The sequence below is a fragment of the Pristiophorus japonicus genome, chromosome 19 (genome assembly GCF_044704955.1).
Source record: "Pristiophorus japonicus isolate sPriJap1 chromosome 19, sPriJap1.hap1, whole genome shotgun sequence".
Lineage (NCBI taxonomy): Eukaryota > Metazoa > Chordata > Chondrichthyes > Pristiophoridae > Pristiophorus > Pristiophorus japonicus.
Window position 1 is genome coordinate 14,683,495 of NC_091995.1, and position 23,127 is coordinate 14,706,621.

The 23,127-nt window shown below is 46.7% G+C and overlaps 1 protein-coding gene across 2 annotated transcripts; it reads left to right on the forward strand.

Annotated features, from left to right (window-relative positions):
• Positions 1–829: 829 nt before the first annotated feature.
• Positions 830–19,101, forward strand: LOC139229744 (TNF receptor-associated factor 2-like). 2 transcript variants are annotated; one of them, XM_070861290.1, is made up of 9 exons: positions 830–1,457; positions 5,803–6,075; positions 6,670–6,748; positions 7,879–7,977; positions 8,886–8,957; positions 11,123–11,476; positions 13,688–13,865; positions 15,847–15,995; positions 17,379–19,101. In XM_070861290.1, the coding sequence occupies exons 2-9, from the start codon at positions 5,855–5,857 to the stop codon at positions 17,592–17,594; spliced, it is 1,368 nt and encodes a 455-aa protein (XP_070717391.1). In that variant the 5' UTR covers positions 830–1,457; positions 5,803–5,854; the 3' UTR covers positions 17,595–19,101. The 2 variants fall into 2 exon arrangements, with proteins under 2 accessions (XP_070717391.1, XP_070717390.1); XM_070861289.1 differs by having other exon boundaries at positions 831–1,457; positions 5,803–6,093.
• The last annotated feature ends 4,026 nt before the right edge of the window (positions 19,102–23,127 follow it).

Sequence of the window (23,127 nt, forward strand, 5' to 3'; positions counted from 1 at the left end):
TGCGAGCGCTCACGTATTTTCTCCGACCCTGAAGAAACCGGCGCCTGTCTGCCTGACTCCCTGCTGAGGTCACGGTAATGAGGAAATGCAGATATAGGACCTGGGGGACTTTTCTTGATGGTTCCGGGACTTCCAGGCAGGGGAATTCCGAAACTCAATGAGCCGCCCTCTAGCGTCTGGCGAAATGTCAACTTGAGTGAGAAACCCGGGGCTGTGGATTGGCCCTCTGGAAATTCATGTCCCACGGTCCAACCGTCAGCCAGGTCGTCAACCGGCCTGGTGAGGACACCTCTGCACTCCCTTGCTAAAGGCGCACGTCCCATGTTTTTACCGACCCCTCCAATGATATCCCTGTTTTTTTTTAGTTGGGGGTGGGTGGATAGGTTGGAGGCAGATTTATGAGATAGGCAAAGAGAACAAATTAAAAAAACACACACACACACAAGAGATCATGAACAGGGAGAGATTCTGATGGTGGAGAGACAGAAACAACCTCGAGAGAGGCGGACAGACTGAGGGGGGTAAGGAGGGAGAAAGAGACTGAGGAGGGCGAGAGAGGGGTAGGGGAGGCTGAGGGAAAATGAAGGGAGAGAGGGGCAGAGGGACGGGGAGAGGGGCAGAGGGAGAGAGAGAGAGAGAGAGAGAGGGATATACTAATGGAGCGAGGCAGAGAAAGAGAGAGACCAGGGGAGAGAGGTCGAGGGGATGAGACTAAGGAAATGACTGAGGGAGATGGCAAGAGTCAATGTGGAGGGAAAGGGACTAAGGAGGATGAGAAAGGCGAGGGGTGGGAATGACGATGAGGCAGAAAGAGAGAGAGGAAGAGACTGAAGGGGAGAGAGATAGAGAGCATTGTGGCAGAGCGAACGAGAGAGGGGGACTGAAGCAAAGATTTCAGCAGGGTGAGGGGGAGAGAGACTTGAGGGTGAGGCAGAAGGAGGGGAACAAAGCCTTGCATTTATATAGTGCCTTTCACGACCTCTGGATGACAACTCAGGAGAGATGCGACCTGCATCCGTTCAACAGGGGAGGGGGCCGCTTGTCTGTATTGTTTAACACGGGAGTGTGACGACACAGGAGCACATACCCGAAGACATGGGAAACCAGTGTGTGTGTGTGTGTGTGTGGGTGGCAGAGGGAGAGAAGACACACCTCACATAGGCGGTGTCTCTTCCCCGATCTCAGCTCCCCCTTCTTGACTGATCTCCACGATGAGCTGCACCCCAAAAAACTGCCACCAAAAGTGGATTTCAAGGGGATTTGTACACTCAATAACACGTGTGTGTGTGTGTGTAAAAGTTCCAGAGGAAGTGCAATCTGAGACGACTTGAAAACTCCCCCACACGCCTTGGAATTTCCAAGCGGCGCGGTACATATTAAGTGCAGAACACATCCAGTTCCTCTACTGACACGTTGCTGATCCGCGAACATATCAAGCGGGGCTCTAACTGTACCGGGTGAGTTAACAACACAATTTGTGGTATGTCGAGAAATGAACGCGGACACGATTTGCTACAAGACGTTTTCAGCTGCTATGTATCTTTAAGCGTGTTCGCGGCACCTGATCTCTGTGCTGAAAGTGCGATCATTTCCAGCGGTTGTTCAATGATTTACACACACCATGCACGGCGAGTAAACTTTCTCTCCCTCTGACTCGGTCTCTCTTCTTCCTCACTCTTGCTCGGTCCCCGCCTCTGCCTCTCTTTGTTGGAGCAGTCAGCATTTATTTCGTCGCTTTCTATGCTGAGAAAGAACACGAGAGAAACGGCTTGGGTCAATATCGAGAAGGGAAGACGATTCTGCAGACCCAGTCATAAGACAACAGGACAAGGCAGCTGAAGGGGGAGATTAGCAAGACAGGAATTGTGTGCTGGTCGGTGGAACAAGTGATGGTCTGTGGGGCAAGTGATGGTCTGTGGGGCTAGTGATGGTCAATGGGGGCAAGTGATGGTCCGTGGGACAAGTGATGGTCTGTGGGGCTAGTGATGGTCAATGGGGGCAAGTGATGGTCAGTGGGGTCAGTAATGGTCAATGGGGCAAGTAATGGTCAGTGGGGCAAGTGATGGTCCGTGGGGCAAGTGATGGTCAATGGGGCAAGTGATGGTCAGTGGGGCAAGTGATGGTCAGTGGGGTAAGTGATGGTCAGTGGGGCAAGTGATGGTCCGTGGGGCAAGTGATGGTCCGTGGGGCAAGTGATGGTCAGTGGGGCAAGTGATGGTCAGTGGGGTAAGTGATGGTCAGTGGGGCAAGTGATGGTCCGTGGGGCAAGTGATGGTCCGTGGGGCAAGTGATGGTCTGTGGGGCAAGTGATGGTCCGTGGGGTAAGTGATGGTCTGTGGGGCAAGTGATGGTACAATGGGCATTGAATTTAATCTCACTTCCCTTCCCTTGTTCCTACAAGCGACGTGCTTTCAAAAGCACTGTTTTCATTAACCGGCACTTCGATTTATCTCGTCTTCTCTTCCACTGTTTTTAATCCAAGAACAGAAAAACAGGTGCATGCCATTCAGCCCCTCGAGGCTGTTCTAACACTCTATTAGATCATGCCCGATCTGTACCTTAACTTCATTAACCCGCCTTGGTACTATATACCTTAATAACCTTGTCTAAAATGTTTTAAATAAATCTCAGTATTGAAATTTGCAATTGACCCCCAGCCTCAACAGTTGTTTGGCAGTGAGAGTTCCAGATTTCTAGAATCCTTTGTGTGAAGAAGTGCTTCCTAAAGCACCTTGAATGGCTGAGCTCTAATTTTAAGGTTTGCCCTCTTGTTAAAAGAACATAAGAAATAGGAGTGGGAGTAGGTCATTCGGCCCCTCGAGCCTGCTCCGCCATTCAATAAGATCATGGTTGATCTTTGACCTCAACTCCACTTTCCTGCATTATCCCCATATCCCTTGATTTCCTTAATATCCAAAAATCAATCAATCCCTGCCTTGAATATACTCCACAGCTCTCTGGAGTAGAGAATTCCAAAGATTCACCTGAGTGAAGAAATTCCTCCTCATCTCAGTCCTAAATGGCCGACTCCTTATTAAACCGTGACCCCTGGTTTTAGACTCCCCAGCCAGAGAAAATATCCTCCCTGCATCTACCCAGTCAAGCCCTGTAAGAATTTTACATCTTTCAATGAGATCGCCTCTCATTCTTCCAAACTCTAGAGAATATAGGCCTAGTCTACTCAATCTCTTCTCATAGGACAATCCTCCCATCCCAGGAATCAGCCTGGTGAACCTTCGTTGCACTCCCTCTGCGCCAAGAATATCCATCCTCAGGTAAGGAGACCAAAACTGTACAATACTCCAGGTGTAGTCTCACCAGGGCCCTATATAATTGCAGGAATTATGAACTCCCCCACCAGAGGAACTAATTTCACTCTCTATCCATTAATCATTTTAAATACCTCAGTTAGATCAACTCTTAATCAACTATTTCCCGAGGGGATGCAAGCCTTCTCTTGCAACCTGTCCTCATAATTGAAGCCTTTTAGCCCAGGTATAATTCTGGTGAATCTGCGCTGCACTCCCTCCAAGGCCAATATATCTAATTCACTGCACAACATGTGCCTTATTTCCAAATATCTTTCAATATACAGGAATCTATCCGGCCATTTAAAGCTCTGCAATAGTACTTCCTCCTACCAAAACCACATCATTTAGCAGCACTCCCTCTGCTTCTGAACATTCTGCAACACACAAGTACTCCTTGTTCAATGTTTCACCACCGCCTGAATCAGGAGAATCCTCTTTACCCAGAGAATGGTGAGAATGTGGAACTCACTACCACAAGGAGTGGTTGAGCTGACTAGCAGAGATGCATTTAAGGGGAACCTAGAATCATAAAATGGTTACAGCATGGAAGGAGGCCATTCAGCCAATCGCGCCCGTGCGGTCCCTCTGCAAGAGCACTTCAGCTAGTCCCACCCCCCCCCCACCCACCCTTTCCCCATCGCCCTGTAAATTCTTCTCTTACAGGTACTTATCCAACTCCCTTTTGAAAGCAGTGATTGAGTCTGCTTCCACCGCCCTTTCAGGCAGTGTATTCCAGATCCTAACCACTCGCTGCGTAAAAAAGTTTTTTCTTACGTCGCCTTTGGTTCTTTTGCCAATCACCTTAAATCTGTGCCCTCTGGTTCTCTGCCCTTCTGCCAATGGGAACAGTTTCTCTCTATCTACTCTGTCCAGACCCCTCATGATTTTGAATACCTCTATCAAATCTCGTCTCAATCTTCTCTGCTCTAATGAGAACAACCCCAGCGTCACCGGTCTGTCCGCGTAACTAAAGTCCCTCATCCCTGGAATCATTTTTGTACACCTTTCCTGCACCCTCTGTAAGGCCTTCACATCCGTCCTACAGTGCGGTGCCCAGAATTGGACACAGTACTCCAGATGAGGCCGAACCAGTGTTTTATAAAGGTTCATCATAACTTCCACGCTTATGTACTCTATACCTCTATTCATGAAGCCCAGGATCCCAGAAGCTTTAATCATCTTAAACACATGAGGGAGAAAGGAATAGAAGGATATGCTGATAGGGTGAGCTGAAGTAGATTGGGAGGAGGACCGTATGTGGCATAAACACCAGCAGGGACCCGATGGGCCGATTGGCCTGTTTCTGTGCTGTACATTCTTTGTGTGTCATCCTTCCTGAGGTGCAGTGGCCAGAATTCAATGGGGTTTGTGTGGTGCCCTGGACTTTGGCCCTTCATCATGCCTTCTCAGTAAACAACATTGAATGAAAAGGGAGGAGCCGAGGATATACTATCGAATTATACTAGCTTGCAAACAGCAGAGTAATAGCAGGAAAGTATGAACTGAGAGAACTAATATTCTTTTTTTTTACAAATCTGTACGCGTGGGTCACTGAATGCACGCATGAGGCAAAGGTCGAATTAAGGGAAGTGTAAGTCACGCACGAACATAAACTTTCTCTGTCTGACACGATCGAGAGAGGGCAAAGTGAAAGAGACTGAAGCAGATTGTAATCAAAACTGAAATAAAAAATAGTTCGTCATCTCAGTGATGTGCTTTGCATGAGGGTGACATTTCCAGCGAAACTGGTTCAGGGAGATTTTGTTTGGGACTCGTGGCCCTAAGCGTGAATATTTGTGGGACTTTTTGCCCAGTCATGCTGTCCATCACCGAACTGTCCCCATCACAAAAGATACCGCAGGAGGGGAGATAGGGGTACTGTGACTCAATATAGTTTCATTTTGATTAAACAAGAAACCTTTATTAACAAGCCCTTCTTTTACACATGATTGATATTTAATAGGATATGAGTATGTCAGCTGTGGCTCAGTGAGCAGCAGATCCACCTCTGAATCAGAAGGTTGTGGGTTCAAGTTCCACTGCAGGAACTTGAACACATAAATCTAGGTTGACACTCCCTTAGTCTGGAAGCAAATCATTCTCGACTCCGGGAGACTTTCTAAGACGAAGAGGCTGAGGGAGTGCTGCACTGTCGGAGTTGCCGTCTTTCAGATGAGACGTTAAACCGAGGCCCCGTCTGTCTTCTCAGGTGGACGTAAAAGATTCCATTATTATTTGGAAGAAGAGCAGGGGAATTATCCCCGGTGTCCTGGGCCAATATTTAGCCCTCAATCAACATAACAAAAAACAGATAATCTGGTCATTATCACATTGCTATCTGTGGGAGCTTGCTGTGCGCAAATTGCCTGCCGCGTTTCCCACATTACAACAGTGACTACACTCCAAAAAGTACTTAGTTGGCTGTAAAGCGCTTTGAGACGTCCAGCGGTCGTGAAAGGCGCTTTATAAATGCAAGTCTTTCTTTCTTAAGGTTCCTCTCCCAACCAACGAAACGTACTCACATCGTCGGTCGAAGATTTGCCATGAGTTTGATCGCTCTGAAGCAAGGAGACGGGCTGCACAGCTACAAATCGCAGCGTGAGTGGAAGAGGCCTCCGTGCCCGGCGGCCGGTGGCAATGAAGAGGCCGGAGGTTACGTGGCCAGCGCCGAGTGGGGGCACGACCTCAAGTATTACTGCGGAAAATGTGGACTCCTGATGCGGGATCCAGTTCAGACAGAGTGCGGGCACAGGTTTTGCGAAAGGTGCCACAGAAATTTAATGTACGTTCCCAGATACGTTAACGACCATATTTTTCACGGATAGATTTGTGGCATGATTTAACCAGTTGAAAAGATTTAGTAGAAACGGGTTCAGGGAAGAAACCATAGGCGCACTTTCGATGGGTATATCTGGGTCAACCAAAAGAATAAGATGGGTTCGTTGCACTTGTTGGACCTGAAGTTGCGGTCGGAGGCTTCCCACTGGACAAATGCCTCCGATCCTCAAGAAAAGTACACACCTACCCTCCGAGATCTCTGCGCTCCTCCCATTCTGGCCTCTTGAGCATTCCCCCAATTTTAATCGCTCCACCGTTGGCGGCCATGCCTTCAGCTGCCTGGGCCCAAACTCTGGAATTCTAAGCTGTGAGTTGTTGTTTGAGTATTGAGAAGTTGTGTTCTACCTGATTAGCGAGTGGTGCGAGCCAGCAGTATAACTCTAAATGCCAGTGCTCCAAATGTGGTACTGATATTAAACTTCACAGACACACAGGCAGGTATCTCAGAGGTTCTGTATATGTGATCTGGGATTTAAATTAGCCCCTCAATTATATATTTTTTGTCCTCTTTTGCCAACAGGAAAGAATCTGTGACATGTCCATCCTGCCTGAGGGATAAAGAAATATTTGAGAATGGTTCGGTTGGCACCTTAGAGAAAGTAAGCATACATGTTCTGTTTAAGATTAAGACATATAATTGAAATATTTCAATTATTCAATTACCATAATTGGAAATTAAGGGATTTTTGTTTACCCATTTTCTACCTTTTGCCCAGCACATCTTATGCAGTGATTTGAAAGAAATGTTCATAAAAGGTGCTGCAGCACAATGTGCTGAAATAAATGGCCAACATTTTCCGAGGCCCACACCATCGGTGGAGCCTTGTATGTAGCGCAAGTTTATTGAAACATCACGACTGCATTGGCTGCAATTTTCCATTTATTATTGTTAATAGATGGAAATTCACAGTCAGCCCACTTGGGGATTTCCAATAATATGTCCACTGCATTTCAGGCCCCGTTGATGGAGCGGAGCCTCAGAAAATTTCACGCATTGCACAGTGCCTCCTTCATCAGTGATATTTGACACTGCATCCTAAACCCACCCCACATGACAATAGACTGAGAACGTTCACGGTATAAACATTCTAAACCCGATTGATATAACAATAGATTGAGAATATTTACAGAATAAACATTGTAAACCCACCCCCTATTTGAAATAATCAACACTTGCACAACCTCCAACTGCATTTGAATCAAATCACAATGGGAGGTTTTGCACCAATGTGTCCTATTTGTTTAAAAATAACTTCTTTGCTTAATCAACGTTATAACATTCTTTTACCTAATCAATTTTTAACATATGATACATAAGAAGACATTATAAAGAATCATCAATTTATTTATATCCAACTTGTGGCATTGAACATAACTCAATGACAATTGCATTGCTCGTGTATTACCAGCTCACTGAAAACAAATCGTGACTCAAGGGGTTTCACAATTCATAATCTTAGGGATGGGCAATAAATGCTAACCTCGCCAGCAAGGCCCACAAATTTAAAAAAAATCATATAGTGTATGTCTCAAGTAAGTTTACTTAACGAAAAATATTAGAGAATGTTTTAAAAATCTGCCGTTTAGCAGTCACAATTGTCACAATACCTGGACACCACTGAGGTAACTACTCTTATTATCTATCCGATACAAATCAGGCTGATGACACTTCTGATGAATGAAGCGAGTGTTTACCTTTTTGCTCATTGTCGCCTTCTGTATGTTATAGTGTTTCAAGGACAGGGCAATCGCGAAAGAGATTCTAAACCTGCAAGTATCCTGTCAAAACGAGGGCTGTGTGTGGAGTGGTCCCCTGAGAGAGCTGGAGGTAAATCATCATCTTAAAGCATCCCGACTTATCATTGCTGTCACCGTTAAATGTTCTCACCGAAAGTATCCACATAATGATCAGTCAGACCAAGATGCATATTTAAAATATATAATTATTGTTGTCATGTACAGAGTTCAGACATACCTCTTTCCACCCAAAAATCACACTTAAGTCAATGTCAACGGAGAATGACCCTGATTCCAATGACTGGGAAGCGTCTTTACCCAGAGAGTGGTGGAGGAGGTGATGGTGTTCCCATGCACCTGCTGCTCTTGTCCTTCTAGGTGGTAGAGGTCGCGGGTTTTGTAGCAGAAGCCTTTGCAAGTTGCTGCAGTGCATCTTGTAGATGGTGCACACTGCAGCCACGATGGTGGAGGGAGTGGATGTTGAAGGTGGTGGATGGGGTGCCGATCAAGCGGACTGCTTTGTCCTGGATGGTGTCGAGCTTCTTGAGTGTTGTTGGAGATGCACCCACCCAGGCAAGTGGAGAGTGTTCCATCACACTCCTGACTTGTGCTTTGCAGATGGTGGAAAGACTTTGAGGAGTCAGGAGGTGAGTCACTCACCGCAAAATACCCAGCCTCTGACCCGCTCTTGTAGCCACAGTATTTAAGTGGCTGGTCCAGTTAAGTTTGTGGAATCTGTTTGCCTGTGTTGCATGGCCAGTTGGGGTTGAACTGTGATGCCTCCCAGGGTGAAATAGCCCGACTATCTGAACTCGCACATGACGAATGGTGACTCGGGCAAGATAGCCGGTGCCATGGCACCACAGCCAAAAAGCAGTCAACACTTTCAGGAGAGGAGCTGGGAGGGGAGGGGGTGGGGAATAAACATGATTTGCTTTGACTTGCTAGCCTGTATTTTAATTTCAATTGTTCATCGTAAGTTTGTTTTTGACATTCCAGGCAAAGCACAAAGCGACTTGCGAGCAAAAGCTACTGAAATGCCCCTTTAGTGTCATCGGCTGCACAGAGATGGTGAGTGTTGAACACTGAGTACACTAGAATGAACCTTGTAAGTGAAGCCAGAGTCTTGGAAAGGAGAGGAGGGGCTGAATTTCCGTGCGCATGAACTGGATATAAAAAAAAAGGAAGAACTTGCATTTATATAGCGCCTTTCTTGACCTCAGGATGTTCCCAGTGCGCTTTACAGCCAATGAAGTACTTTTTGAAGTGTAGTCACTGTTGTAATGTGGGAAACCTGGCAGCCGATTTCGCACAGCAAGATCCAACAAATAGCAACGTAATAATGACCAGATAATCCGTTTTTTTAAGTGATGTTGATTGAGGGATAAATATTGGCCCAGGTCACCAGGAGAGAACTCCCCTACTCTTCTTCAAAATAGTGCCATGGGATCTTTTACGTCCACCTGAGAGAGCAGGCGGGGCCTCGGTTTAACGTCGCATCCGAAAGATGGCACCTCTGACAGTTCAGTTCTCCCTCAGCACTGCACTGGCTGTGTCGGCCTGGATTTTGTGCTGAAGTCTCTGGAGTGGGACTTGAGCACATTTTAAACACAGAATCTTTGTCCTCATCTACCAATCCCTACATGGTCTTGGCCCCCCCCTTTGTAACCTCCTCCAGCTCTACATCCCAATCTACTGGCTCCAGTCTTCTGTTCACTCTGACAGCAGTGGCACAGCCCATCATGAATCATTCCCCTCCTCAACCCCCTTTACGTCCCTCTTGATCCCTCCTCATCTTCAAAAACCTGTGACTGCTACTTGAATTGCCTCCCTAATCCTGTCCTAACTCCTGCTTGGTGTCTATTCCCTCCTCTCTCCCCCCGCCCCCCTGCCCCATGTGAAGCTGTTTCTGTTACAGGTGCTTTGTAAGTGCAAGTTGTTGTTGTAGAATGCTGAAAACAGAGGGTAGGGGTTAAGAATAGTTACTCAGACTGGCAAAAAAGCAGAATGTGGTGTTCCACAGGAACCACTGTTGTTCACCATTTATATTTGATACAGGGAGACTTGTGCATGCCTCCAGCATGAACCAGTTGGGCCAAACGGTCTGTTTCTGTGCTGCACGTTCTATGTGATTGGGAGTTGAAAGTACAGTTTCACAATTTGCGGATGACCCCAAATTGGGCAGTACAGTTAACACTGAGGAGGACAGCGACAAAGTACAAGGAGACTTGAATAAATGTGCAGAATGGGCAGGAATAGGGTACTGAAGTTGCATGTTCAGCCATGAACTCATTGAATGGAGGTGCAGGATCGAAGGGCCGAATGGCCTACTCCTGCACCTATTTTCTATGTTTCTATGTTTCTAATTGGCCTGTTTCTGTGCTGTGCATTCTAGGTAATTCTATGTAAAACCTGAAGTGTACAAAATGTTGGAAATTTACAACAAGAAAAAATAGCTTTAGCTATATTTTCCTATGTTCTTGCAAGAAGTCTCAGAGATGAGGCTGATAGATTTTTGTAAGGGTATTAAGGCATATGAATGAAAGGTGGTTCAGTAGAGTTGAGGTACAGATGAGTCTGACTTGCACCAAGTCCCGTTCCCCCCGCCACGCTCACTGACCTACATTGGCTCCTGGTTAAGAAACGTCTCGATTCTCATCCCTATTTTCAAATCCCCTCTAGGGCCTCGCCCCTCCCTATCTCTGTAATCTCCTCCAGCCCCATAACCCCGCCCCCCCCCCCCCCCACCCCACCCCGAGATGTCTGCGCTCCTCTAATTCTGCCCTTTTGAGCATTTACGATTATAATCGCTCAACCATTGGTAGCCATGCCTTCTGTTGCCTGGGCACCAAGAACTAGCACGCCCTCCTTAAACCTCGCCGCCTCTCTATCTCTCTCTCCCCCTTTAAGACGCTCCTTAAAACCTACTTCGTTGACCAAGCTCCTGCCCTAACATCTCCTTGGCTTTGGCTTGGGGTCAAACTGTGTTTGATAACATTCCTGTGAAGCACCTTGAGATGTTTTACTATGTTTAAGGCGCTATATAAATACAAGTTGTTGTTGAGCCATAATCGAATTGAAAGGACTGGCAGAAAGGGGCTGAACGGCCTCCTCCCGTTGCTGTGTTTAGCTGACTGCCGGATGTCTCCTTGTCCGTCCCTATCCTCTGAGAACACGGCAAAAAAACCTTGCAAAAGCTGAGACTTAACCAGCCGCTGCTGATTGTGTCTTGGCAGATTCCCAGCCACAGGATCAACGAGCATAATCAGGCCTGCACCCAGCACCACCTGGTCTGTGTGCTCCAGAGCTTCCAGGAATTCATGAAGGAGGCCGACATATCGAGGGAGTGTCCCAGGTCGGTGGAAATCATCGAGAAGCACAAGGAGAAGGATACGGAGTCCAACGAGTGGCGAGGGGGCAAGCAATCGCAGGGAGGCAGCGCACACGAGGAGCTCAAAGTGAAAGTCCACACGTTCGAAAACATTGTGACTGTGTTAAATCGCGAAGTGGGAGACACTTTAAACACCGTGCTGGAGCAGGGAAAAGGGTTGAAGAACCAAGAGGCAGAGACAGCACAACTAAAAAGCAAGGTAAATAATTATTAATGTGCAAGTTTGTACCTTCTGGACGGCTTTGCCTGTATAACTACAGTTCTCCTATTTGTTTGTTGTACGTCAACCATTCTGAGAGATACAATAATGCTCTGCAATAATGCTCTCGTGTGGGAATGTAGAAGCAAGGGGCATAGTTTCAGAATTAAGGGTCGCCCATTTAAAACGGAAATGAGGAGGAATTTCTTCTTTCAGAGGGTCATGAATCTCTGGAATTCTCTACCCCAGAGAGCTGTGGAGGCTGGGTCACTGAATATACTTAAGGTGGAGATAGGCAGATTTTTGAGCGATAAGGGAGTCAAGGGTTATGGGGAGCGGGCAGGGAAGTGGAGCTGAGGCCAGGAATAGATCAGCCATGATCTTATTGAATGGCGGAGCAGGCTCGAGAGGCCAAAAGGTCTACTCCTGCTCCTATTTCTTATGTTCTTCTGTAAAATGCATCGCTCTCTCGCTCTCTCTTTTATGTGGGAGGGCACCTAACCCCAGTGGCTCTTCTTCACATGAAGGGCTAGATACTGAGATGCTGGCAAGCTATTAGACTATGAAGGGCATCACAGCTGAGTCAGATTCTGTCCTCATCTGAAAACACACATAAGTGGACATTTGGTATCACACAGTGCAGAAGGAAGTCATTCGGCCCATCGTGCCTGTGCTCGCTCTTCGAAAGAGCTGTTGAATTAGTCCCACAATCCTCCTGCTCCTTCCTCCATAGTCCTGCACATTTTGCCTTTACAAGTATTTATCCGATTCCCTTTTGAAAGTTACTATTTAATCTGCTTCCACTGCTCTTTCAGGCAGTGCATTCAAATCATAACAACTCGCTGTGTAATTTCTTTTCCTCATCTTGCCTCTTGTTCTTTTGCCAATTATCTTAAACCTGTGTCCTCTGGATACTGACTCTCCTGTCACTGGAAACAGTCACTGGATAGCGATCAGGAGTGGGAACCCTGGCTGTACATAAATGATTTGGACTCGGGAATCGTTAGTACAATTTCAAAATTTGCAGATGACACCAAACTGGAGGGAGGGGGGAGGGAGGAAGGGGCGGGGTGGAGGCGGGCGGGGTGGATAGCTAATACAGAGGAGCACGGTGGCAAAATACAAGAGGACGATAATAAGCGTGCAGAACGGGCGTGTAAATGGCACATGAACTTCAATTTAGATAAATGTGAGGTGCTGCATTTTGGTAGGAGGAATAAGGAGGCTACCTACTCCTTGGAAAATAAGTGTCTAAATGTGGCAGAGGAGCAGAGGGTACAGATACACAAATCATTATAAGTAGCAATGCAAGGCCATTAAAAAAAGAGCAAAGCACTGGGGATTCATTTCTAGAGGGATAGAATTGAAAAGCAGGAATGTTTCGTTAAACTTGTATCGGAGTTTGGTTAGAACACATTTAGAGTACTGTGAACAGTTCTGGTCTCCCTGTTACAAAAAGGATATAGAGGCATTGGGGAATGGCCTGTTTCTACGCTGTGAATTCTATGTCATTCACCGCTTCCTAGCCCAAAAGAAAGAAAAGCTCTTCTCATGACCACAGGTCGTCTTAAAGCACTTTACAGGCAATGATGTACTTTTGAAGTGCGGTCACTGCAGTAATGTGGGAAACGCAGCAGCCAATTTGCACACAAGCAAGCTCCCACTAACAGCAATGCAATGATGACCAGATAATCCATTTTTTTTGATTGATTGAGGGTTAAATATTGGCCAGGACACCAGGGGTAACTCCCTTGCTCCTCTTTGAAACAGTGCCATGGGATCTTTTCCATCCACCTGAGAGAGCAGACTGGGCCTCGGTTTAACATCTCATCTGAAGGACGGCATCTCCAACAGTGCAGCACTCCCTCAGCACTGCACTGGAGTGTCAGCCTAGACTTCTTTGGTGCTCACATCATTGGAGTAGGACTTGAACCCACAACCTTCTGACTCTGAGGCGAGAGTATGCTTACCCACTGAGCCACAGCTGACACTGTTGTTGAGGCTCAATGTATAGCCTATATCAGTCACTTCACAATAGACCACAACAGAATCTGGTACATTTTGTGTTCTGCAGGACTCAGTAAAACACTAGATGGTGGCATGTGAACCACTGAGACGTTTTTCAATTTGATACAATACCAGAAAACAAGGACCCTGTTGACATCTGATGGCAAGCTTTAGGTTTTAACCATTTTAAAATTACTTTGCCAGATACGGCAGCATGAGAGATCACTTTGCCTCAAGGACCTAGTGATAGCTGACCTGCAGTGTCGTCTGGAAGTCCTGGAACATACCACGTACGACGGCACTTTTGTCTGGGCAATCTCCGATCTCAGTCGTAAGATGCAGGAGGCCATTGGCGGACGGGTTCCCTCAATCCTCTCCCCACGTAAGGCTTTATTACTAATTCGCTAACCGATGTAAGGGGTGGGGAAAGTCCTGCTCACCCATCACCCCTGTGCTCGCCGACCTACATTGGCTCCTGATTAAGCAACGCCTCGATTTCAAAATTCTCATCCTTGTTTTCAAATCTCTCCATGGCCTCGCCCCTCCCTATCTCTGTAATCTCCTCCAGCCTCACAACCTCTAATTCTGCCCCCTTGAGTATCCCTGATTATAATCGTTCAACCATTGGTGGCCGTGCCTTCTGTTGCCTCTGCCATAAGCTCTGGAACTCCCTGCCTAAACCTCTCTGCCTCTCTATCCTCCTTCCAGACTCTCCTTAAAACCTACCTCTTCAACCAAGCTTTTGATCAACTGCCCATATTTCTTCTTATGTGGCTCGGTGTCACATTTATCTGTTTTGTCTTATAACACTGCTGTGAAGGGCCTTAGGAAATTTTACTACGTTAAGGCACTATATAAATAAAAGTATTAGTTGTTGTTGCAATTTAATCATTTTAGGAACATAGGATCAGCAGGAGGCCATTCAGCCCCTCGAATCTGTTCCGCCACTCAATGAGATCATGGCTGATCTGTGACCCAATTCCCTATAATACCCGCCTTTGCCCCATATCCCTTAATATTAACCTGCCCACTGCCTTCAGAATTCTAATTTGTACAGGGGTTGGGGGTGTATGTATGTGTGTGTGTGACTAAGCGAGGGAATGTCTAATTCAATGACAAGCGCTACCATGCCTAGAAATTATTTTCATTTATAATCTGGCCCCAACTTCTCTCTCCGCTGTAACCTTTTCCGTATCTCTATTTTTTCCCACAATAAAACTAAGGCTGTTGCTCTGCGGAACGTTCCTCTCATCATCTTCCTTCTTGCATTCTCACTGCTGAAATCACGTCCCATCGCACTTGTCTCCTGCTCTGACCCATTCCGTCCAAGTACTGACATTTCCCCAGTGAAACACAGAGGGAGCAATGCATTGTCAGATATGCCGTCTTTCGGGTGAGACATTAAAGCGAAGCCCCGTCTGCCCTCTCGGGTGGAGGTAAAAGATCCCACGGCCACTATTTTGAAGAAGAGCAAGTTTTCCCAGTGTCCTGGCCAATATTTAGCCCTTAATCAACATCAATCTCTTGTAGTACGAGCCTTTCACCTGGTTTTTTAATGTCAAAAATAAGGGTCAAAATTAAATGGTGGTTCGATTGGGCAAAAGATGAAAACTTAATATCTAGGTGACAGTTGTAATGTATGCACCTGTGAGTATGCTCACAAGTTTGTAGAGCTGTTGCTCCGCGTGTACATCCGTGCCAGGGTGTCCTTGGAGATGGAGCATGCGGTGTCCACCGGTACGCTCACGGCCTTCCGCGAGAGGTGTGCGCTGGAGGGACTGGAGTGCATTGTTACTCCCGGCAACCAAATTTTAATTTGATTTTATATGTTTTAAAGTTTAATTTGTTTTAATTGCCGGTTTTAGTGTCCCCCTCCCCTTTTATAGGGTGCACTTGTAATAATTTATGCTTTCAGTGCCCAAAAAAACCCCAAAAAAACCAACAAAAAAAAAACAACAAAGGGGAAAAAAACACCAAAAAAAGTGGCACTTGAAAAATGTTTGGAGTGTCTCCCAGATCGGGGGGGGGGCACTTGATTTAATTATTTATTTTTGTTATCTACAAAAAGAGTTGTAGAGCTGTTGCATTGTGAGTGGCTTAGCCAGTCATGAGATGTCCACAAGACTCAATAAAACCCCAACCAGTTGGGTATAGGTCATCCACGATGAGGTATGCAGTTGTGAGCCTAGTGCATGAACTGGTAATGTGTAGCGTGATTGGTAATCCTTTGTTAATAGTTCTTAAGAATTCATAGCAACACATTGCTCTTAAGTGAAGAGCCCATGAAGCAAATACATTACAACAGTGGTTACGAGTGTAATTCTGGACAGAATATTTATTGCTGATCTTGCTCTCTCTTCCAGCATTCTTCACATCTCACTCTGGGTACATGCTTTGCTTGAGGCTCTACTTGAATGGAGACGGAGTGGGAGCAAACACCCATCTCTCACTCTTCCTGGTCATAATGAAAGGAAAATACGATTCCATTCTAGAGTGGCCATTCAGCAAGAAGGTAATTGAACTTTGCAATACTTTGGGGAATGAAGTGAGGGGCGACCTGACTGAGGTCTATAAGATCATGAAGACATTTTATAGGTTAGATGAAGAGAAAATAAGAACACAAGAATCATAAGGAATAGGAGCAGGAGTCGGCCATTTGGCCCCCTCGAGCCTGCTCCGCCACTCAATAAGATCATGGCTGATCTGATCTTTTCCTCAACTCCACTTCTCTGCCCACTCCCCAGAATCCTTGACTCCCTTATCCTTCAAAAATGTGTCTATCTCCACCTTAAATATATTCAATGACCCAGCCTCCACAGATCTCTGGGGTAGAGAATGCCATGGATTCACAACCCTCTGAGAAAAGAAATTCCTCCTCATTTCCATTTTAAATGGACGACCCCTTATTCTGAAACTATGCCCTCAGTTCGAGATTTCCCACGAGGGGAAACTTCCTCTCTGCATCTTCCCTGTCAAGCCCCCTCAGAATCTTATATGTTTCAATAAGATGTGGCGGGAGACCAGAACTAGGGGCCATCAATATAAGATAGTCACTAATAAATCCAATAGGAAATTCAGGAGAAACTGCTTTAGTTAGAGAGTACTTAGAATGTGGGACTCTCTGCCACAGAGAGTAGTTGAGGCAAATAGCATTTAAAGGGAAGCTAGATAATCACATGAGGGAGAAAGGAATGGATATTGTAATGTATTTGCTTCATGGTCTCTTTGCTTAAGCATTCATTGCTATTAAGAACTAGTTGGTTTATTAACAAAGGTTTAACAATCACACTACACATTACCAGTTCATTCACCAGGCTCACAACTACCTGCCTCATCGTGAATCCCCTAAACCCAATAGGCTGGGGTTTTATTGAGTCTTGTGAACATCACGTGACAGACTAAGCAACTCACAATTCAACTGCTCCACAAACTTATTGTGGTGTATAAAATTTTGAGGGGTCTAGATAGAGTGGATAGGAAGGACCTATTCCTCTTAGCAAAAGGGACAACAACCAAGGGGCATAGGTTTAAAGTAGTTGGTAGGCGGTTTAAAGGGGATTTGAGGGGAAATTTCTTCATCCAGAGGTTGGTGGGAGTCTGGAACTCACTGCCTGAAAGGGTGGTAGAGGCAGAAACCCTCAGCACATTTCAAAAGGTACTTGGATATGCACTTGAAGTGCCGTAACCTACAAGGTTACGGACCAAGAGCTGGAAAGTGGGATTAGGCTGGGTAGCTCTTGGTCGGCTGGCGCAGACATGATGGGCCGAAATGGCCTCCTTCCGTGCCGTAAATTTCTCTGATTCAATGATAGGCATTTTTCAAATGAGAAGGGAACTCGAAGAGAACCGGGGAGCACAAAAGTGAGCCTTTTCCTTTCTCCACCTTTAACTCCAGGTCACCTTTAAACTGTTGGATCAGAGTGGAAGACACCATGAGGTGGTTTCGGCCTTCAAGCCAGATGTGAACTCCGCCTCCTTCCGAAAGCCCGTCCATTCGATGAACGTCGCCAGCGGCTGCCCGCAGTTCCTCCCCCTCGCCCAGCTCCACGCCAACAGGCAGGCCTACGTGGCGGACGACGTCATGTTCATAAAAGCCGTCGTGGATCCTTAAAGGGACTCTTGGGTTGGTTTCCGTGGTGACCTCCGGCATTGTGAAGCCGTGCCGGTCGGAACGGGCCGGCCTCGGGATTTAACGCAGGCGGGATCGGCCGCCACAGTTTTACGTCGCATCTTTAGTCACTTGGTCGAGGCGTCAATTCCCATCCGGCTGTGGTGGTCTTTAGTACGTGAGAAACATGGCGTAGTGGTGGCCCCATGCTGAACTGGACCCCGATGCATTTTATTTTTTTTGAAATCTTGACTGCATTCAGAGCAGTGATCTTAAATACTGTTCTTGCCAATATATGAGCCACAATATTAGAAATGAAGATTTATATATATTTTTTTTAATGTAATTGAACTTTCTATTGATAAAATAATGAGGTGGGAGGAGGCATGTGTGGAGCAGAAACACGTGAAGCCAAAAGGCCTATTTTTGTGCTGTAATTTCTATATAATGCTATTCTTCAGACCGGTGGAGCCAAGGACAGTCGTATGTTCCGACTCTGCTCCCATTGAGTCCTGTTGTGGCCCACATCGACTGGGGGGGGAGACAAGGCGCCTAGTGGAGGCCACAGCGGGTACAGTAGCATAGTGGTTATGTTACTGGACCAGTAATCCAGAGGTCTGGGCTACCAATCTGAGACACGCGTGTTCAAATCTCCGCCACGAATTTCAGTTAATTCAATAAATCTGAAATTAAAAAGATAGTACAGGGTATCTCCGAAATGGCCTAGCAAGTGACTCAGGTCTATAAAAACACTACAGAAAAGCTACCGCACGGACTGCAGCGGTACAAGAAAGCAGCTCGCCGCCGCCACCTTCTGAAGGGCAATGATTGCCGGCTGTGCCAGCGACACCCACATTGATTGAATGAACAAACTCTGCCGCAGGACGAGGGGTTAAAATTGAAGGTCGCAGCCACCCTTGGCGGGTCCTGACAACTGGGCACAACTGGGATACAGGTGGCCCGAGAGCTCACCCGCATCCAGAGGTGCCTGGGCTGCTCAGGGCATGATGATCTTCAGTAACCGAGAAGTGTGGGTCCCCGCGGACCGGGATCTGACGGGTTTTATTTTAAATCGGCACAGAAGGGACGCATTGTGAATCGGATACAGTTGCTGAGCGATGGGTTGGATCGTTTATTTTTTTCGGGAGTGGAAATTGGCACCACTGTGCCAGCCAATCAGTTGGCGGCAGGGGTGGGGCTTGTGATTTTAATTTACAGAGTCTCCGAACTCACGACCAGCAGCAGGGCGATTTCTCCAACACCGTGCACGGAGTGGAGGATGGTCACAGAATGCAGATTATGCGCGTAAAATCAATCCCAGTCGTTTACCGCGGTGCGGTCTCGAGGCATGACCGACGGTGGATTTACGCAATCATCTCCATTGTGGCCGGGAATAACGGCGTCCTTGGACGCCATCTTTATTTTTCTAATTTAACAAAGCTATCACATTGCTTTGATGTTATTGTGTGAATATTCCAATCTTTACACAATTAAAACACTAAAAAGTAAATAGATGTTTATTTAATCCCTCAGAAGTGAACTGCTTTATTTTATGTACAGATCTATAATAAAAGGAAAAAGAAACAAAGACTTGGATTTGTCCATTCACCTCAGGACATCCCAAAGCACTTTACTACAACAACAACTTGTATTTATATAGTGCCTTTAACGTAGTGAAACGTCCCCAAGGCTTTTCGCAGGAGTGTTATGAGATAAAAAATTTGACACCGAGCTGCACAAGTAGAAATTAGCGCAGGTGACAAAAAGCTTGGCCAAACAGGTATGTTTTAAGGAGCGTCTTGAGAGAGGTAGAGAGGTAGAGAGGTAGAGAGGTAGAGAGGTAGAGAGGTGGAGAGGTGGAGAGGTGGAGAGGTGGAGAGGCGGAGAGGCGGAGAGGCAGAGAGGCGGAGAGGTAGAGAGGCGGAGAGGCAGAGAGGTAGAGAGGCGGAGAGGTGGAGAGGCGGAGAGGTAGAGAGGCGGAGAGGTTTAGGCAGGAAGTTCCAGAGTTTGGGGCCTAGGCAACAAAAGGCACGGCCACCAATGATTGAGCGATTATAATCAGGGATGCTCAGGAGGGCAGAATTAGAGCGCAGACATCCTGGGGGTGGGGGGCTGGAGGAGATTACAGAGATAGGGAGGGGCAAGACCATGGAGGGATTTGAAAACAAGGATGAGCATTTTGAAATCGAGGTGTTGCTTAACCGGGAAGGTCAGTGAGCACAGGGGGTGATGGGTGAGCGGGACTTGGTGCGGGTTAGGACGCGGGCTGCCGAATTTTGGATCACCTCAAGTTTATGTCAGGTCGAATGTGGGAGGCCAGCCAGGAGTGTGTTGGAATAGGTACAGCCAATGATGTATTTTTTTGGAAGCATAGTCACTGTTGTAATGTAGGGAAAACGTGGTAGCCAATTTTCGCACAGCAAGCTCCCACAAATAGAATTGCGATACTGACCAGATCATCTGTCTCAGTGATGTTGATTGAGGGAGAGAATTCCAGAGTTCAGGACCTCGGTAGCCGAACAGTGCGGCAAACATCAGTTAAACCACGACGTCTGTGTCTTGTCCAATTGTGTTTCCGCTCCTGTACAATTTACTCTGGCACCAGTTATTACAAAGTGTGCCCTCAAACAGCAATAAGTTCCATCAGGTTAAACGGGGAAACGTGACAATTGACATCGGTTCGCGGCCTGCTCAGCTACTGTTGGTGAGCGATCCGCAGGAGAGCTCACTGCTTAAAGGAGAAAAAACGGCCGATAACTGCTGCAGTATTAGAATACTTTGTTTTCACACAAAGGATAATGGAATTCTGGAACTCTTTCTCCCCCCCCCCCCCCCCCCCAAATGGCTGCGGGTGCTGGGGGGATACACCTGGAGTTTTCAAGACTGCAAGTGTCAGATTTCTGTAAGGGATTGGAGCAAAGGCGGGTACATGGAGTCGAGATGCGGATCAGACACAACAAAACTGAATGGCAGAGCAGGCTTGAGGAGCTGAATGATCCACTGCTGTTCCTAATACACGGAGACAGTAAACTTCGGTAATGAAGGGTTTTGATAAGAGTAAATAAGGAGTTTCCTCTAGCAGGAGGGTCGGTAACAAGACGACACAGATTTAAGATAATCGGCAAAAGAGAGGGAGACGAGGAACATTTTTTTATGTAGTGAGTTGACCTGATCTGGAACGCGCTGCCTAAAAGGGCGGTGGAAGCAGATTAAATAGTAACTTTCAAAAGGGAATTGCATAAGTACTTGAAAAGTAAAACAAAACTGCTGGGGTACGGGGCAAAAGAGCGGTGGGGGGGGGGGGGGGGGGGGAGAAAGAGACTGGGACTAATTGGATCATAAGTTAGATGCCAATAATTTTAATTTTGTCTTTTAAAAAAAATATATAACAAGTTGCTGAGATCTGGAATGCGCTGCTTGAAAGGGCAGTGGAAGCAGATTCAACAGTAAATTTCGAAAGGGAATTGGATATAAAAAAGAAAAGAAAATTGCAGGGCTGTGGGGAAAGAGCAGGGGATGTGGGACTAATTGGATTGCTCTTTCAAAGGGCCGGCACAGGCACGTTATGCTGAATGGCTGCCCACTGTGCAGTATACGTCAACAGTGTGACTATTTGTACTGCACTTTTATTGACAGACATGCATCTGCCAAGCCCTGCCCACTGTTAAGCTCCGCCCCCTTTCCAGCTCCTCCAAGTGGACCAATCATAGACAAAGGGTGGAGCATGGTGGCTATTTCTGCAGTACAAATAAGCACATCCACAAGTCAATGACTCTGAAATGACTATTCCGCTTGAGCCAGCAATTCTGCAACAGTCTACGGAACCACGCGGAGCACCAACATATTATTGCTTGGAAAAACTAAAAAATAAACATTTCAGGTCACTGACACGGGATGGCTGTCAGCTTACCAAAGAAACCCGTTCTCAAGGGTTAACATAAGAAACAGGAGCAGGAGTAGGCTATTTGGCCCCTCAAGCCTGCTCTGCCATTCAATAAGATCATGGCTGATCTGATCTTGGCCTCATCTCCACTTCCCAGCCTGCTCCCCATAACCCTTGACTCCCTTATCATTCAAAAATATGTTTATCTCAACCTTAAATATATTTAATGACCCAGCTCTCTAGGGTAGAAGATTTCAAAGATTCACAACCCTCAGAGAGAAAAAATTCCTCCTCATCTCCGTTTTAAATGGGCGGGCCCTTATTCTGAAACTATGCCCCCTAGTTCTAGATTCTCCCACGAGGGGAAACATCCTCTCTGCATCTACCCTGTCAAGCTCCCTCAGAATCTTTTACGTTTCAATAAGATCACCTCTCATTCTTCTAACTCCAATGTGTATAGGCCCAACCTGCTCAACCTTTCTTCATGAGATAACCCTTTCATCTCAGGAATCAACCGTGTGAATCTTCTCTGAACAGCCTCCAATGCAAGTATATCCTTCCTTAAATACAGAGACCAAAACTGTACATAGTACTCCAGGTGTGGTCTCACCAATACCCTGCAGAACTTTCTTGCTTTTATACTCTATCCCCCTTGCAATAAAGGCCAACATTATATTTGCCTTCTTAATTACTTGCTGGACCCGCATGCTAGCTTTGTGAGTTTAGTCCAGGCAAAGCTTTGATCTCACACTTTGTCACCTCAGCCCCTCAACTGGAGCTGCGCAAGCCAGCATCGAAGCACTAACCACACTCGACCAGCTCCGTTGGGTGGGCCACATTGTCAGCATGCCTGACACAAAACTCCCAAAGCAAGCGCTCTACTTGGAACTCTGACACAGCAAGCGAGCCCCAGGTGGGCAGAGGAAACATTTCAAGGACACCCTCAAAGCCTCCTTGATAAAGTGCAACATCCCTGGCCAAAGACCACCCTAAGAGGAGGAGGAGCATCCGGGAGGGCGCTGAGCACCTCGAGTCTCGTCGCCGAGAGCATGCAGAAAACAAGCGCAGGCAGCGGAAGGAGCGTGCGGCAAACCAGGCTCCCCACCCACCCTTTCCTTCAACCACTGTCTGCCCCACCTGTGACAGAGACTGTGATTCCCATGTTGGACTGTACAGTCACCTGAGAACTCACTTTGAGTGGAAGCAAGTCTTCCTCGATTTCGAGGGGCTGCCTATGATGGCAGCACACAAACAAGCCACTCGGCCCAACTCGTCGACGTCGGTGTTTATGATCCACTTGAGGCTCCGCCCACCTTACTTCATCTCACCCCATCAACATATCCTTCGATTCCTTTCTCCCTCATGTGTTTATCTAGCTTCCCCTCTAATGCATCCATGCTGCTCGCCGCAACTACTCCCCGTGGTAGCAAGTTCCACATTCTCACCACTCTCCGGGTAAAGAAGTTTCTCCTGAATCTCCTATTGGATTTATTAGTGACTGTCTCATATTTGTGGACCCTAGTTTTTGAATCCCCTGCAATTGGAAACATCTTCTGTCGACCCCGTCACACCCCTTCATCGTTTTAAAGACCCCTATCCCCAATGGGAAACTGCAGTATTTAAAGGCATTTGATATTCACGGTGTTAAAACTA